This window comes from Mytilus galloprovincialis, chromosome 4 (genome assembly GCF_965363235.1).
Source record: "Mytilus galloprovincialis chromosome 4, xbMytGall1.hap1.1, whole genome shotgun sequence".
Classification (NCBI taxonomy): domain Eukaryota; kingdom Metazoa; phylum Mollusca; class Bivalvia; order Mytilida; family Mytilidae; genus Mytilus; species Mytilus galloprovincialis.
Window position 1 is genome coordinate 98,759,528 of NC_134841.1, and position 17,848 is coordinate 98,777,375.

Genomic DNA, 17,848 nt, shown 5'->3' on the forward strand with positions numbered 1-17,848 from the left:
TTTTGTTGAAACATCGTACGAACGGCGGAAAACGGAATCGCATTTATAAAAATGTACTTTTTTTCACTCGGACTTCTATGTTATTTGATAGTCAAACGGTTGACCCTTTAAATTCAAAAATACATCTACAAGAACATATTCTGAAACTTCTTAAATCCACTAACGTTTTTTTAAAGTTTCAAGCTATGTATTGCATTAGAAAACATACATAGGTGTTAAAGAATGACTGACCAGGAGCCTGTTTAACAAAATACTATGGCTTGATCTGGGCGGAGTCTCTGATCTGGGTCACAAAGATGGCCATACGCGACGGCATAAAAGCAATTGCTTTAAAAATGGAATAATAAACCTACAAAAATAATTATCCTACATATACAATAACCCAGTGAGGCCTCATAGAGTAAGATAAATATAGACTGACCTTCCATCATAAGTTGTTATGTGAGGATCTCCTGACGATTCACAAACTGCAGTCTTGTCTTGATCAATGATTTCAACCTTTAAAAATTTTTTTTTTTTAAGTTTTACAACATGTATTGAAGATTAGTTGAACAATTTATGAAGAACTATAACAATCCATTAAATACTAATACTGTGTGTTAGCCAAATTTCAAGTTATATCTATACATTACAGTGTCATGAGAATAATATGTGGCTTTGTAAGGTCGGCCACACTTCAGTCATATTTAGATAACTAATGAAAGATCATTAACATATGATAACTGCTGCTATTTTTATCTCAACATTTATAAAGGAAGTCTGATACATCTGATACTGTGGATTCATTAATATTCATTGTATACCAATTTTCATGGATTTCTTGGGAACTGGGGAACCACAAATTTAAACGTCAACGAATTACAAATTTTCAAAGGAACGTAAGCAAACTTTGCCTAAGCCACTAAATTCAAATATTCACAAAAAACAAAAAAAAGTTTTATTTCATCCAGAAAAATTGGTAACCATGACAAATGAATCCAAATTTACTTAAACTATTTTTACCTCAACTGTTGGGTAGGAGGTCTGAGATATCTGAGTAACTATTGTTGTCACAATTTCTACAGAGATTGTAAGTCTAACATGTAATTTCTTGTTCTTGTCTTTAAGTCCATCTGCTACAGCTCTTATATAGACACATGTTTCTTTTTCCCAATCAACTTCACTAATGACAACATGACATGGAGAATTCTGAATGGATTCTGTTAAAAACACTGCTTGTGGTACAATGCTTTCATCAGCGCAGGTACTCTCCGTGTACTTCTCCCGATCTTCAAACCCATAATCTATACGATAGTGACATGTACCATTATCACAGAAGGTACTTGGAGGTACCATGGGTTTTACGTTTATACATTTTCCAGCAAATCCTTCATACAACTCAATCTTCTCTGTCAATATCTGAAATATTATACGTAGAGAATTTATGCATCTATAAAAGATTCAACAGGAATCTAAATATTCATAAATTAGTTTCTGTAATGTACCACATCTATAAACAAAGATACCAACAATATCAATTTAATATTTAAAAAAAATCAAAAGTTATTCATAAAAGTATAAAGATTCAGAAAATAACTTCTCTGCTTACCTTAATATGTAGTTTAAATTCATTACTCATTCTGTCTGGACCTGCAGTGTTGTCACAGTTGTCATAGTAACAGGCTGACACCGCACAGCGGACCTGCGAAAATAACAGATCATTCAAACATTACCAAACCATTAATTCTTAGCTCACAAAGAATTATAGAAAATACTGTTTTTAGTGTAAACTTGCTCAAAAATCAAAAATAACTATCCATAGTTATATAATGATAGACAAAGTAGAAAACATTTTAAGTTTTTCAATGGGAGAGATTTTGATTTTCTTTTCAGGAGACTGATTTGTAATTTTGTGGATAGAAAGTTTAGAAAGTCTTGTTGTATCTTGAGACTTGAGACATCATGTTTAAATATGAACCATTCATCTGGAGACTTGACACAATTAGATGGAGAGTTGATACTGTTATCTAAACACTTGACACTGTTATCTAGAGACTTGACACATTATCTTGGGACTTGAGACTCAATTTTATTTTAACACTAAAGACATTTTACCTCATCTCCATAGACAGCCACACCAATGTCGGCCTTGTTGATTTGACTAACAAAGGAATCATTTTCCATAACAAATGTAGATTTGACTGCATCTCCCAAATACCATCTCACTGTATATCTATAGTTGACATAAGGTGTGGTCAAAGGTTCAAAAGTACATCGAAGGTCAAATGTGTCATTTGATGGTATAACCTTCAGGACCGGATCCTTTTCCATTGTTGGCAATTCTGTGATGAAATTGAAAGAAGAATTTTGAAATAAGGAACATTAATTTGAGGTAGATTTATACATAAATAATAACTCTGTGATGAAATTGAAAGTAAGAACTTTGAAAAAAGGAACATTAATCTGAGCTAGATTTATTCATAAATAATAACTCTGTGATGAAATTGAAAGTAGAACTTTGAAATAAGGAACATTAATCTGAGCTAGATTTATTCATAAATAATAACTCTGTGATGAAATTGAAAGTAGAACTTTGAAATAAGGAACATCAATTTGAGGTAGATTTATTCATAAATAATAACTCTGTGATGAAATTGAAAGTAGAACTTTGAAATAAGGAACATTAATTTGAGGTAGATTTATACATAAATAATAACTCTGTGATGAAATTGAAGGTAGAACTTGGAAATAAGGAACATTAATCTAAGCTAGATTTATTCATAAATAATAACTCTGTGATGAAATTGAAAGTAGATATTTGAAATAAGGAACATTAATTTGAGGTAGATTTATTCCTAAATAATAACTCTGTGATGAAACTGAAAGCAAGAACTTTGAAATAAGGAACATTAATTTGAGGTAGATTTATTCCTAAATAATAACTGTGTGATGAAACTGAAAGTAAGAACTTTGAAATAAGGAACATTAATTTGAGGTAGATTTATTCCTAAATAATAACTCTGTGATGAAATTGAAAATAGAACTCTGAAATAATGATCATTAATTTGAAGTCGATTTATATATCAATAATCAGACAGTTTACTTTGCATTCCATTTAAAAAATACTTTAATCAGAACAAACTTAGTTTTTAACTAACAATTGCAAAGTTAATTTCATAAAATTTCACTAAAGGAAAAATTCAATTTATATCAAAGGTGTAAACTTTGCAATTTTCCTTAATCAAAAATGTTTATTTATCAACATCTTAATTGATCATGAATAAGAGTTTTAAAGTTGATCTGATAGATTCACTTGAAGAAAACATTAAAAGTGGGCGTATCATTGCAACCCCTGACTTACCAAGTGGAACATCGATTATATCTACAACTTGTTCTGATGCTGGTATTTCAGTGAACCCATCTATTTCCATCTTACAAAAGTGAGGTTCAGGCTCAGTTGATCGACCAAAGTAACATTTCTTCTTTAAATGTTTGGAACCTTTCCTCTTTTGGCGTTTCTTAGATTTCTTCATCCTTTTATTGTTTTTATAAAATGCTAATCCTTCACTGCGACTCCATGCTAACTTGACATTGAAATACTCATCTATTTCGACATCTTTTGTATACACAGTCCATTCATATTTAGAGGTACTGACACGAGTATATAATTTGCCTTTCTTGGAATACCACATGGCAAGTCCGTAACTATCTTTATCTTCACCGCCAGTAGACATTATATAACAGTTATCTTTCCTCTCTCTCAGTTTGAGATTGAAGGTTATGGTAAGGCCAGTAGAACACTTTTCTATGTCTCCTAAACATGTGTTACTGAGATCTCCAAAGTCCAATGCTTGGTCAATACCATTCAACATTACACCTTTCTCACCAGAGGGAATGTCTATCAGAACTGGTGTCCCAATCAAGTTAATGTTTATTTCAATAGTTATACTGATCTTGATTACAAGTGTTGTACCAGTAATTCTCACAAAGTTGTAGCGAGTTGGTGTTATCTCTGACACTGAAAAAGAAGATGACCTCATTACTAAATGCATAATTCTTTGATTAGTTAATCTTGTAAACGAAATCTAAACTATTCATACAAGCCAATTATTGAATGATCACTAGATGTAGAACTGATCCTGCTTTGAGAATGATTAATATAATTATGAGTTTAAAACTCAATATTTCAATAGCTTTAGAGTTAACAGCCATGTAGTTCTATTCCTTCTAATACGTTTTCCTTTTCTTCCATCAGCAGTTGTTGAAAGAACATATTATCAATGAAAGAACAGATTCTCAAAATTTCTTTCTTTCTTTCAACTAAATGAATGAATATTCCATGTATACCTATGAGAGTACTCCATGATGTCCTAGAGGTTGTGGTGTTACAGAACTGTTCAGTATTCAGCATGTTAAGTGCACCAAGTTCATAGCATACTCCACTGATTGTACATATATCATCCTGAAAAATACATTGCATTAAAAAATATATTTTTAGTGAATTTTTAAGTGTGTGTGTTTTTTTTCATAGTTTGGTTGAAGTCTGCATACATGTATCTAGGAAACTTGTCATTCGTTGAACATTTAATTTGTGGTTTACCTATACCAACCAAATCCACAAAAAAGGGTATCCAACAAATAATAATGAATACACAGTAACCTACTTACATTTAAATGCTAATTATGCTTTCAAATGTTCTTAACCTGCTTTTTTTGTCATCATATCTGGCCTTTGTTAGTCTTGTATTATTTTAATTTTAGTTTCTTGTGTACAATTTGGAAATTAGTATGGCGTTCATTATCACTGAACTAGTATATATTTGTTTAGGGGCCAGCTGAAGGACGCCTCTGGGTGCAGGAATTTCTCGCTACATTGAAGACCTGTTGGTGACCTTCTGCTGTTGTTTTTTTCTATGGTCGGGTTTTTGTCTCTTTGGCACATTCTCCATTTCCATTCTCAATTTTATTGTGTACCCATCATGATAATTAAAATAAAACAATAAAACTAGGTAAATCTATACAGATGAAATAAGGTTTAACATATTGAAAATGGCAAAAGGCATCTGTTTAATACCTACCCTATCTACACAAATTAAGTCAGTACAATCTTTACATGCTGAAGTGTATACAACAAATGTCAACTCGTTACTTATCATCAATCCATCATTGCTAATACTCAGTTTGTGTTGACCAAGATCTCCAATAAAGGGACACCACACCTCCTCTGTTGACTTAAAGTCTCCAACGGAAGTTACTTTTACCTATGAACAGAAATGATGTCTGTATTACTGATCATTAACAATAATATAAATAAATATATATAATATAATAAATATAATTATGCTGGCAACTTATTCTCTGTCTATCTTTAAACTGTGAGCAATAGAGCAATCAATCATTCAAATTATTATTAGCAATATAAAATATATGAAGCCGTCATAAATGTTCACACTAAAACCTTTTGATCATATGAAATAATTTATACTGGAATATATGCAGACACATATTTTTTACCTTAAGCCCACATAGTAAGAGTTTGCAGGAAGACATATTGCCCAACCCTACCATATTATTCTCACTCTAACCTGATCAGTCTTTGATTTTCATTCTAAATATCAAATGTTTAGAAGAGAAGCAGCAATTTATAGTTTCAAAGTTTTTCGATAGGCTATGTGGTATGGGCTTTGCTCATTGTTGAAGGCCATACAGTGACCTATAATTGTTAATTTTTGTATCATTTTGTCTCCTGTGAAGAGTTGTCTCATTAGCGATCATACCACATCTTCTTTTTGATAGACTCAGCTTGGAATTGGAGCCATAACTAGCTGCAATAAAGGCAAGCAACTCAAATACTAATAGTGATTCACATTCAATAAAACAAAAGAAATATTTACCCCATTTTCTAATTCAAAATGACATGTGAGTGAATCATTATCAATGAATCTGACACCCTGAACAATAAACAGTGTACAGTTATATTCATTGGTGTCCAAATCACAGGCCACTCCTCCAAATATAGCATTGAGGATAGGTGGCTCTGTTAACAGGGTGTCACATGTTGTCCCTGTGTAGTTGGCATTACATTGACAAACACCTGAAAAAGAAGTTCAATTAAAACAAATGTCATAGGTTAAGGGTGACATTGAGCACAAATAGACATGTTTAATTTTATCATATATTTTGCATGTTTTGGGCGTATGTCCCAAGTATCAAGACCTTCTGCTGTTGTTTTTTTCTATGGTCGGGTTGTTGTCTCTTTGGCACATTCCCCATTTCCATTCTCAATTTTATAATCAAGGGTTTATCTTTGAATTTTTGTATGATTTGAATTTTCCAAATGTTCAAATTAAGCCATAAGATGTATATTGAATATGTCATTATTTAGTTAAGTCAGGAAAACTTGTTTTTCTTTATCTTTCTATCAACCATATTTAATTTTAAAGCATAACTGCATAGCCACTTGAATTAACTGACACTTACACTTTTCTATTTTTAAAAAAAGAATTTGCTATACGACAGGTTTCTGACAAGTTATGAGAATGAAAATTGACTGGGATGATTCCTACTTTAAAATGAGCAAATAAGTACAGATATTTCTAAAATCATTAGTTTTCCATTCTCATTTAAATTAAAAGTGAAATACCTACTTTCAACACAGGTTCCCTGTTCATTACAATCATCAACACAGATGTTGTCCAAGAATTCTGGTATTTCTATTTCATCTGGTCCCTCTGGTAACAACAGTGTTATGTTGGTTTCTATTGAGAACATACATGTTACTCTCAGTTCACTAATGGATGATACAATAAACTCATAATCGCCATTTAACTGAAAAATATATACACATGTATACAGCACAACTGAATATCACATGATGTTTTAAGATATACATTCTTATCGCTATTTTGTACATTTTTCCTTTGATCTTTTTTTGTGATAATTTTTCATATCATGCTACTAGCTTGAGATAGAAAATGATCGTTTGAAACTAAGGAGGCACGTAGCATTGCTAATGAAATTGACATGAAATTGACAACATCGTCATAGGGACAGACAGACATTTAACTATCTTACCTGTACATCAAGAACACAATCTTCAATAATGTCGTCAAAGTCGATGGTGATACCAAACCCTAAACAGGCCACGCCCACTACTGACAATTTAATATCAGTTGTACATCTGTCACGTGCCTTGATCTCAGTAATACCACTTACCGGCCATGGAGGTAGCTGGAAAATACCAATCATCATTGTTTATAAAACTAATATAATCATGTACACAACACATACAAATTATTATCAACTAGTTATCTTAGTGGTAAAGGTCTATTTGGCACATTAAGGAGACATTTTTTTTAAATACCTCACTTTACAATGTTTGAAATAACTATAATGATCATTAGATTAAATACAATTTTCTGAAATTTTTTCTGAAAAACAGATATTAAAAACTTATTCTGTTAGTTATCATGAACTAGGGAAAATTATATTTTTTGGCATTTAAGTGGATACCAATAACAACTCACATCATTTATAGTAATAATAAAGTTGATATCAAATACAAAGTATATCTGTTCTACAGTTGTACTACATTTCACTGGTTCTTCCATTGGCAACTCGTTGGTGATATCTACAGCTGAAATATAAAAAAAATTCACTTATAATGTTCATCAGAGTAGGTGAGGAAGTGGGGGAGGGGGCAACTCATTGGTGATATCTACAGCTGAAATATATAAAATAATCACTTATAATGTTCATCAGAGTAGGTGAGGAAGTGGGGGAGGGGGCAACTCATTGGTGATATCTACAGTTGAAATATATAAAATAATCACTTATAATGTTCATCAGAGTAGGTGAGGAAGTGGGGGAGGGGGCAACTCATTGGTGATATCTACAGCTGAAATATATAAAATAATCACTTATAATGTTCATCAGAGTAGGTGAGGAAGAGGGGGAGGGGGCAACTCATTGGTGATATCTACAGCTGAAATATATAAAATAATCACTTATAATGTTCATCAGAGTAGGTGAGGAAGTGGGGGAGGGGGCAACTCATTGGTGATATCTACAGCTGAAATATAAAAAATATTCACTTATAATGTTCATCAGAGTAGACAAGGAAGTGGGGGAGGGGGCAACTCATTGGTGATATCTACAGCTGAAATATACAAAATATTCACTTATAATGTTCATCAGATTAGCTGAGGAAGTGGGGGAGGGGGTCCTCAATTTCATTGTTGTTTATTTTTTGGCCTATTTTGTCCATTATTTTCTATTCTTTATTCTTTTGTCAATCATTTTCTGTTCTGTCCATCAGACCAGAGACAGCAAAAATTAGGTATATAACTTGTTTCGTAAGAGCAAAATAGGAATTAAAGGTTTATTTTTAAATACTCGTCATCAAGAAGTACCTTTTTTCTTGCTGATTTTTGCACAAGCAGTAATGTCACGGTTATTTGAACATACAGGATCTTGTCCAGAGTTACATTCACAGTATCTGCCTATATCAGCTGGGGCATCAATATTTCCACAGAAACCATTATATATAGTTTCTTCTGTTGGTACTCTACAAATATCAGAAAAGACTGTAGTACATCACTACCATCAAAGGGGCTCTGTCGCATCCATATTAAATTGGAATATTTCAAAAGGTATTTTACAATTGTTTTTCTTAACATGTAGGCTTATTCTAATAACTCTTGAATTACTCTAAAATTATTCCAAGCATTGTTTTCTCCTACTTCACACACAGCTTGAAATTTTTCGAGATCCCAATAATGAGAATTCCCCTGTGGCAAAAAGAGGCTGCAGACAATGTACCAGTGCTGGCTTTACAAGGCCATTTACAGGAAAACGTTTTAAAATGTCTTTAAATATGACAATTAAAGTCCCATAACTCTCAGATCAGATATTATTACCTCCAACTTTTACTGAAGTCATTAGGATACTTGTCACTGGGATCCAAGAAGGTGCCATCTGGTTTCATATAATCATTGTCCTTATCATCATCAAAATTACCACATAAACCTACAACAAAATAGTATCTAAATATCAACAACTTGTGTCTGATCCTTTTGTCATTTTGAACAATAAAATATGTTTAAACTATCAACATCTAGCTATGGGGATACATATACATGTAGAACTATAAACCCTTTAACAAATACAGTGTAACCTGTTTAAGCCGAATCTCTTCAAGACTTAAGATTTTGATCGGTTTTGGACGATATTTGGTTTTATCAGTTTCACAACACATACAATTTGATATGACGGTGCTTAAGAACATGTTTGGTTTATACTTCCATATCGCAGTGCTGTAATTTGAAATTAAGGTAATATTAGTGACAAACATTTCTTAAAGAATAAGCAATATCTGTATATTGTACCTTCAACATTTTCAAAGTCAACTGGTCCAGCCGTAACCCAAACTTGTAGATATTTCTTTCTCTTTTCAATTTTCACTGATGCTCCATTGGGCAAGGTTATCTAATAAAATAAAATGTCACTTTTGATAAAATGTTGTTTAAACTGACCTTTATTTTGTAATTTTCCATTTTTTTTTCAAATTGTTATTTAAACCTTGAACTCATTTTACCATCTGGTAGCTATCAATATTTACAATTATTTGAAATTAACTTCTAAGTGGTAGTAGCTTTAAAAGTGTTTGTAATACTAGATTTGGAAAATTAAATATACACTTTACAAAGTATATAAGACTGATTAGTTATTGAGAGATCACAAAAATATTTTCAACCTGTCAGGGTTGTTGAAGTAGAGCTTAGTTGAGGTAAAACATAAAAACCTTTAAAATCTTTTTCGCAGAAGTAATATTAAATCAACTTGTCATAATCAATGACAATAAATAAGTGTACCACAATATATCTTCCTTGATACTAACAGTGAATATCTTTCCTTTCTTTTCTTCTTCTACAGTAAAACCAGCTGTCAGATCTCCATTTTGGTAGATTTTCTTGGTTAGTGATCTTACAGTGGTAGTAAAGTCATAATCAGCACCGCATACATCGAATAATATGACATCGTCCTCAGCCCTGATGGCCACGGCACAATTACAGGCGGTTCTTGAATTAGATCTGCATTTCCTCTGGAAAGTTCTCACCTGAAACAGATGAATACAGAGTGCTAAAAGAATATAACAAATAAACTTAAATAAAGGCAACAGTAGTTTACGGCTGTTCAAAAGTCATAAATTGATTGAGAGAAAACAAATCTGTGTTACAAATGCTTACAAAGATAGACTGGTAACATTACAATGGTATGAAATTGTTCACATATTTGACTGCAAATTTCTGAATCTTCACTTGAAACTATCAAACCAAGAATTAAACTATTGAATGACATGTGACAATTATGACTACAACCAGGACAAGACAGATTGATAAGAGCATTTACACAGATATCAAACTATTTTTTGGACATATTGTTGAATTAATTGTAATGGTGCAATATTCATCAAAAGCCTAAATTAATAGGAGGCTAAGGTTCATTAAATGATACATTTGCTACTAACACGATTAATTTGACGATTTTAATCTTTCAAAGCTAAAAATAGAATCTTACCTCATACAGATTTGATTTAGTACGGTAAAGTATGAACTCTCCTTCTAGGTAGTTATGGTATTTCCTGAAGAAAGAAAAAGACAAGAATATTAGTAGTAGATATTGGTATCAAAATCAATGAATAAAAGAACGACAATACAATGGAAATTAAAAATAACATCTTGAGGTCAACATATGGTGTTCAATGCCAGACAAGGTTAATTTAAAATTTACCAGTTTCTTTAAATGTTTTCTGACATTGGCGATTCAGTCTGGGAGTGAAAAAGTGCTTAATCCAACTAAAAATGGTAAATTGTCAGTCAAAATATTAGACAAAATTTACATTATTTCTACTTAAAATATGAAATTAACAAACTCTTACTGATAAACTCTGATGCAAGATTAAAATTTACTAATCTTTAGATTGACAAATCTATGGTTTAGAAATCCTTGTATCTTGACATTATGGCATATATATACAAACATGTCTCATCTAACCATACATTTATCTCTTTATCTAATCTGAATTTGCAGATAATAAACAGGGAAATTGAAACAACTAAATATAAAACTCACTTCTTGTCAAATGTTTTTATATGTGGATGACCTTTTGACCTGCAACGGACCCGTCTATCTCTGTCTTTAATGTCCAGTTCTATACGTCCAATGTCGTATTTAACAACACCATCATCTTGTGTAACAACAGCCTCCAACTGTAATGACCTCTTCTTATCTCCGTCATTGATACCATCTATTCTGGCTTTCATAAACAGTTTAAACTCATTTTTCCACTCTATTGTAGAAACTTCAGTGCCACAGGTATCGGCAGCAGATTCACCGGTTTGGAAAAACACAACTTGGGATAAATCTGTTCCGTCTGAACATTGGAGTTCCTTAGCTGGTCTGATGGAGGCTTTCAGTTCTACTTTGCATGAATAGTCCCTAGCGCCTCTCGTACAGAATAATCTCGGTGGAATATAGCTTTGAAGAGTAAGCTCTGTAGGTGGCTGACCTTCATGAAGGACAATACTTCCCTCTTGAGAAAACTGAAAAGTAACAATTAATACATATACTGTGGATTCATTTATTTTCGTGGATTGAGGAAAACTTGCATATTCCTGGAAATAAAATTGCGTGGTTATGGTAAAGTCTGCATACATTCCTTTAGAAAATTTGTAATACGTTGAACAGTTAAATTTGCGGTTCCCCTGAACCCACGAAATCAAAAAAAAATTAGCATCCAACGAATATTACAATGAATCCACAGTAATGGGATTTAGTACCTTAGACATTCAATAACTACAGCATTGCAAAAAGGTAGTTATCATTTTATAACTTTAATTATAATGTATACAATAACTTTAATTATAATGTATACAATAACTTTAATTATAATGTATACAATAACTTTAATTATAATGTATACAATAACTTATCTATAGTTAAGACTAGACCACCTGAATAAAGCATTAAGATGCAGAATAGAACTTTAAACAAACTTCTTTTACTTTCCCCTGAGTGTTTTAGAGAGTTTCAGGGATACAGTCTATAAAATGTTTTTGTCAATGACTTGTCAGTGGTGTAGCTTGTTGCAGGGATACAGTCTATAAAATGCTTTTGTCAATGACTTGTCAGTGGTGTAGCTTTTGTCAATGACTTGTCAGTGGTGTAGCTTTTGTCAATGACTTGTCAGTGGTGTAGCTTTGGTAGCATGTGCTTACGAATAATTGCATATAAAAAAAAATTCAATAAATTTTTTACTATTATTGGTCAGCTTCTAAGGGGCTGGCGCCCCAGGACCCCTGCTCATAATTTATTTTCCAGAGGCTATGTCACTACTTGTTCATTGTATAGATGTTTACAGTTTTAATACAGTTAACTTGTATAAAATAATTTGGTAGGGTATTTGGTATGAAAAGTTTAAGGTATATTGGATACTGGAAATTCCTCAAAACTAGGCTTGTATATTATTCTATATAAACAAGTCTTACCTTAAAAGCCACATAAACAGTGTTACTGACTTTCACTTCACCTTTACTTTGATCACAGCTGTCTGCATAGCATACTTCCACCGTACAAGATATCTAAAATAGTCAGTGCAAACTTCAAAAAGTAAGAAAAGAAAAATAACCAACATTCTGAAAACGTAAACCCATATTTTAACATTACAATGGGTAAGAGCTGCACCTTTTAAGGAGAACATAAGAGAGAAATCTTTCTAAAAAAGATTAAACGAATAAAATATTAATGAGTTAAACTGATCTAAACTGACGTACCGGGCCATGTCCACTTGTATCTTTGTCCTTCTGATGAGTAAAGCCTTTTTCAACTGATTTTTATAGTTCGTTCTTATGTTGAACTGTTATACCTCTGTTCCAGGTTAGGAGGGAGTGGGGGGGGGGTTGAGATCCTGCTAGCATGTTTAACACCGCCACATTTATTATGTATGTGCCTGTCCCAAGTCAGGAGCCTGTAACTCAGTGGTTGTCGTTTGTTTATGTGTTACATATTTGTTTTTCGTTCATTTTTTTGTACATAAATAAGGCCGTTAGTTTTCTCGTTTGAATTGTTTTACATTGTCTTATCAGGGCCTTTTATAGCTGACTATGCTGTATGGGCTTTGCTCATTGTTGAAGGCCGTACGGTGACCTATAGTTGTTAATTTCTGTGTCATTTTGGTCTTTTGTGGATAGTTGTCTCATTGGCAATCATACCACATCTTCTTTTTTATAAGGATGAATTCAAGCATGTTAAATGTTTTGTGTGATTGGGTTGCTGCCTTATTGACACATCCTCCACATTCCCATTTATTCATATTTACACACCATCACTCCAAACTCATCAATAAGGGAACAAACATGAACAAAACATAAGAAATATCAAGATCTGGGTTAACCAAGGGTGAAAAATTTAAAAGAGACCAAAGTTTGAAGCATTAAAGTGAAAGACAAGTATAGGAACTTACAGCTGTGCCATACAACTGCTCATGGAAATCATTTTCATCCAAAATGGCAAAATCATCATCTCTTGTTATTGTAACCTCTTTAAGTACGTCTTCATTGAGATAAAACTTGACAGTATATTTGACATCATAACCAGTCACTCGATCAAAGTCACAAGTAAATTTTGATTCTCCAAATCTATCTAGTTCTGGTTTTAAAACTGGAGGATTCTTAACTGACGGATACCCTGTAATGAAAAAATACAAATTTTTTGACTCATTCAATTTTGCAGTGAACTGATTTTCCTGTTTATCTATAACTACAATAGACATGAAAAGAAGTTTATATTGTACCATTTAAACAATATTTGTATCATTTAAAATTTCAGAGTGAGGATGACTCTTTCAAAGTACCTACAGATATTCCAGAAGTGTGGGGGCCTTGGAGGCCAAGTGAACTATGTAATTCATCTACAACATTACTAATCTGTCAACACAGGGGTTGCTAGTTCTAACCTGGCTCATTGAAAGATGTGTTTGACTTTGATCTTAACTGACTAAGTTTTGTTGCCAATGATTTTTTCTATGTGCACTCTAGCTTCCTCCACCATTAATAACCGCCTGCCCAGATATAGCAGTCTATCACTTTAATATGCTTAATAATAATAGATTGCTAGTTAAATAAGTTATCAATATAAAAATAAAATGTGGTATGTTTTCAATAAGACAACCATCTATTCAATAGGGACTAAATGATGTCAATTCAACCATAAGGTCGAAAAAATAAGATTGTGAAAAATCAAATTTTGTTTTAGTATTCTGTTTTTAACTCACCAATAACGAATCCTATAGATATGAGAACTTCCCTGGAAGCTAACAAAATATGCCAGTATTCCATAACTATGTCAGCATACTCTCCATTTCCATTGGGACGTCCAAGATACAAATCACATTTGGTGGGGGTTTCTACATTTCTTAGAAGATAATCGGTGGTATCTCCCACTTTGTTTAGATTGATGTAAATATTTAATCCAAACTGAACACTCCATGACATTTGGATGTCATAATATTTATCAGTTTTCACATCAGAAACAAATACTGTCCATTCTCTTGTCTTTGTGCTGACCTTGAAGTACAATCTTTCATTTTTATAATAGATAGCATATCCAGCAGAATCTGATTGATCTCCACAATTAGTATAGTAATATGTGTTTTCTTTTAATGATCTGAACTTAATGGTAAACGATAAGGTTATTCCCAGAAAGCACTGCTCAGGGTCATAGAGACATCCTCCTGAACTAGAAACGACCTTCAAATACTGATCAGCTCCATTAAAACTTAATGATAACTTATTGTTCACATTAAGATCCAGTGACATGCCACCAAAAGTGGCTATTGAACCTGAAGGTACAACCAATGATGTCCCATCCATTCTGATGAAGAATAATCTGTACTGTCTCACAGAGTCCACTGAAAAATTAAATACAAGATGTCAAAAATGGTCATATAATCAATATAATACAAACTTAGTTTACAATTTCAATATTGGAATATTTTTTACAGATCAATTTAGTTTTTCCTCTGAATTAATTAATTCAGTTAAGCATCAAAATCTCCATAGTAAATGGAAAAAGCATAGCGGAACTAAGCATTTTACTTGATAAATCAGTTCATAGTTCTGATTATCCTTGAAAGATAAGTGATGATTATCATATGATTCAAATAATCTCAATAACCTCAACATTGGAATAGCCTTAGAAATCCAGTATTAACCATCATTCTATTGTTCAATTTGTTTAAAGGCTATAATTATCAGCTTTGTTTTGTTTAAAGACTACTATATTACCTTGGATAACAGTCCAATCTGTTACCGAGATAGCAATCCTACATCCCACTCTTGGGTCTGCTGGTAATATGAATCCATTCTCATAACACACCTCATTAATATAGCAGATATCATTCTGCAAAACCAAATAATTACATTACATGTAAGTTTCATACAATCCATAATTTTGATTGGCTGAAGCATTCCTAAAGATATATTTAGTTTCCATATAAAATTCAAAATCAATGATATGAAATCTGTGACAACAATAAAACAGTACAAAGAAAAAAACAAATTAAATGCTTCATTAAACTCTTTTCATGGTTGTAACATAAACAAATATATTTTTTTGTTATCTTACAGGGTTGTAAAAGCATTGCACATATTTTATGTTTTATATAAATTGGACTTTTAGTCAACAGAGTATTTTTATTTTGAGTTGCTGTCTTCCTTTCTTCAATTTTAAACTTATTCACAATTTCAAAATAGAATTATTTTTTGTTTAAATCAATCATTTGTTTGAGACGCACCCATGTTCATTTAGTGCAACAACCTTTGTAAATGTGTCCACTGTTATCAGTATGCTATACTCACCCTTAACATACATATACCCATTGTAAACCAGATGAGTGACCCAGTCACTGTACTCACCCTTAAAGTACATCCATCATCTTCTGTACAGGTATCACAATACCCATTGTAAACCAGATTAGTGACCCAGTCACTGTACTCACCCTTAAAGTACATCCATCATCTTCTGTACAGGTATCACAGTACCCATTGTAAACCAGATTAGTGACCCAGTCACTGTACTCACCCTTAAAGTACATCCATCATCTTCTGTACAGGTATCACAATACCCATTGTAAACCAGATTAGTGACCCAATCACTGTACTCATCCTTAAAGTACATCCATTATCTTCTGTACAGGTATCACAATACCCATTGTAAACCAGATTAGTGACCCAGTCACTGTACTCACCCTTAAAGTACATCCATCATCTTCTGTACAGGTATCACAATACCCATTGTAAACCAGATGAGTGACCCAGTCACTGTACTCACCCTTAAAGTACATCCATCATCTTCTGTACAGGTATCACAATACCCATTGTAAACCAGATGAGTGACCCAGTCACTGTACTCAATACCATTATTGCTGACCGTGATGTTATAGATAGCGATTCTAGGTAGAGCACAGCTAACACTATCTTCATTGATGTACTCAGCCAGAACAGTTCCCATTTCTCCAGTACTTGTCAAGTTGTTCTGAAATGATCATAGATATTGGAATAACAAGCTTTCATTTGTAAGGGAAACAAAACATATTCGTGTGATATCACCATTTATGTAGCCTAGGTTATTTACCTTTTAGAATATATCTTTAAAAACATGAAGAATTTATCATATGCTTGATGTGTTGATTTGCACCAACTTCATAGGGAAAATTTGTCAATTGTAACAATAGGTAATTTTGAGAACTTCTTTTGGCTAGCCAAGAAAATCTCAAAAGTTTCTGTGCTGCCAAATTAAAAGGTAAAAAAATGTTCACTTAGACAACCTAGTCCTTTTTAATCTTTGATTGACAATTATTCCTTACATATAAAACTTCATAGTGGCAGGTAAGGTTGTCTGTGTCAGCAAAGTTTGCACCAACAATAACTGGCTCCAAACATTTGTATTTCTTCACATTGTGATCACATGGGTTCTGTGAGCTGATGTAAGTGACCTCTGGTGGCAGAGTACTGTCAATAGAGCAGTCATCACCAATCCATATACCAGTACAGATACATTCATCTGTAATTCAATCAATCATATTAAACACAAATCTAAGACTTTAATTGGACATAAATCATATTAAGCAGGTGTAATTTTGTTAAAAGTTTAATGACAAAAAAATGGTGTTAAGTGGTTTTGATAAGACGTTATAACAGTTTCTTATCTTCATATTTTCTGTCAAAATTGCTTTTTCTTAACTTATAAACAAGTTGGACTGTGAAATATTGCAAATGAACACACTTGTCTCGGATAACTATTCAGTAAACAATAAAGTGGATGGGCATTGGATGTGTACATGCGTCACAAAGTGTAGTATTCTCACATGGAGCTCTTTTAAAAATTTTCAGAAAGCCTGGAATTAAACTTTCTGCACAAAATGGAATGAATAGTTCATACATAACAATATTGAGTAAACTGGTAGTTGTAAAAATATCCTTTCAGTCAACTGTTGTGTCACATACTATAAATATGTAGTTTTATGGCAATAAAGATTTGAATTGAATTGAATTGAATTGTTTATTATAAAATACCTTCAAGCACTACCACTTACTTTCTTTACATGTTCCATGATTGGAGCACTCGTTTGGACAGATATTATCTGCAATCTGAGGATCAGGTATTACATCGTCACCAACAGTTACCCAGAAATCTATATCTATTTCTATAATAACCAGTCCTGTGTCCTCTACATCCTCAACTGCTTCAAAAGTCCAGGTAATATCATCAGTAATCTACAGAAAAATACATACTTTTATGCATCTTGTTT

The 17,848-nt window shown here is 32.6% G+C and overlaps 1 protein-coding gene across 1 annotated transcript in view; it reads right to left on the bottom strand.

Moving 5' to 3' along the window:
* The window catches only part of LOC143073574 (uncharacterized), a 114,860-nt gene that overhangs the window by 41,668 nt on the left and 55,344 nt on the right, over positions 1 to 17,848 (bottom strand). Inside the window, exons 73-96 of the mRNA XM_076249212.1 lie at positions 17,633 to 17,813; positions 16,904 to 17,100; positions 16,369 to 16,572; positions 15,324 to 15,438; positions 14,312 to 14,947; positions 13,502 to 13,725; positions 12,528 to 12,620; positions 11,113 to 11,582; positions 10,558 to 10,621; positions 9,878 to 10,096; positions 9,366 to 9,465; positions 8,898 to 9,006; positions 8,391 to 8,545; positions 7,506 to 7,615; positions 7,054 to 7,209; positions 6,627 to 6,807; positions 5,874 to 6,073; positions 5,058 to 5,240; positions 4,327 to 4,441; positions 3,341 to 3,997; positions 2,095 to 2,321; positions 1,589 to 1,681; positions 1,003 to 1,398; positions 422 to 498 (exon numbers count right to left, since the gene is read on the bottom strand). Of these exons, the coding sequence (XP_076105327.1) occupies positions 422 to 498; positions 1,003 to 1,398; positions 1,589 to 1,681; positions 2,095 to 2,321; positions 3,341 to 3,997; positions 4,327 to 4,441; positions 5,058 to 5,240; positions 5,874 to 6,073; positions 6,627 to 6,807; positions 7,054 to 7,209; positions 7,506 to 7,615; positions 8,391 to 8,545; positions 8,898 to 9,006; positions 9,366 to 9,465; positions 9,878 to 10,096; positions 10,558 to 10,621; positions 11,113 to 11,582; positions 12,528 to 12,620; positions 13,502 to 13,725; positions 14,312 to 14,947; positions 15,324 to 15,438; positions 16,369 to 16,572; positions 16,904 to 17,100; positions 17,633 to 17,813 (5,162 nt within the window). The remainder of the gene's footprint in view (positions 1 to 421; positions 499 to 1,002; positions 1,399 to 1,588; positions 1,682 to 2,094; positions 2,322 to 3,340; positions 3,998 to 4,326; positions 4,442 to 5,057; positions 5,241 to 5,873; positions 6,074 to 6,626; positions 6,808 to 7,053; positions 7,210 to 7,505; positions 7,616 to 8,390; positions 8,546 to 8,897; positions 9,007 to 9,365; positions 9,466 to 9,877; positions 10,097 to 10,557; positions 10,622 to 11,112; positions 11,583 to 12,527; positions 12,621 to 13,501; positions 13,726 to 14,311; positions 14,948 to 15,323; positions 15,439 to 16,368; positions 16,573 to 16,903; positions 17,101 to 17,632; positions 17,814 to 17,848) is intronic.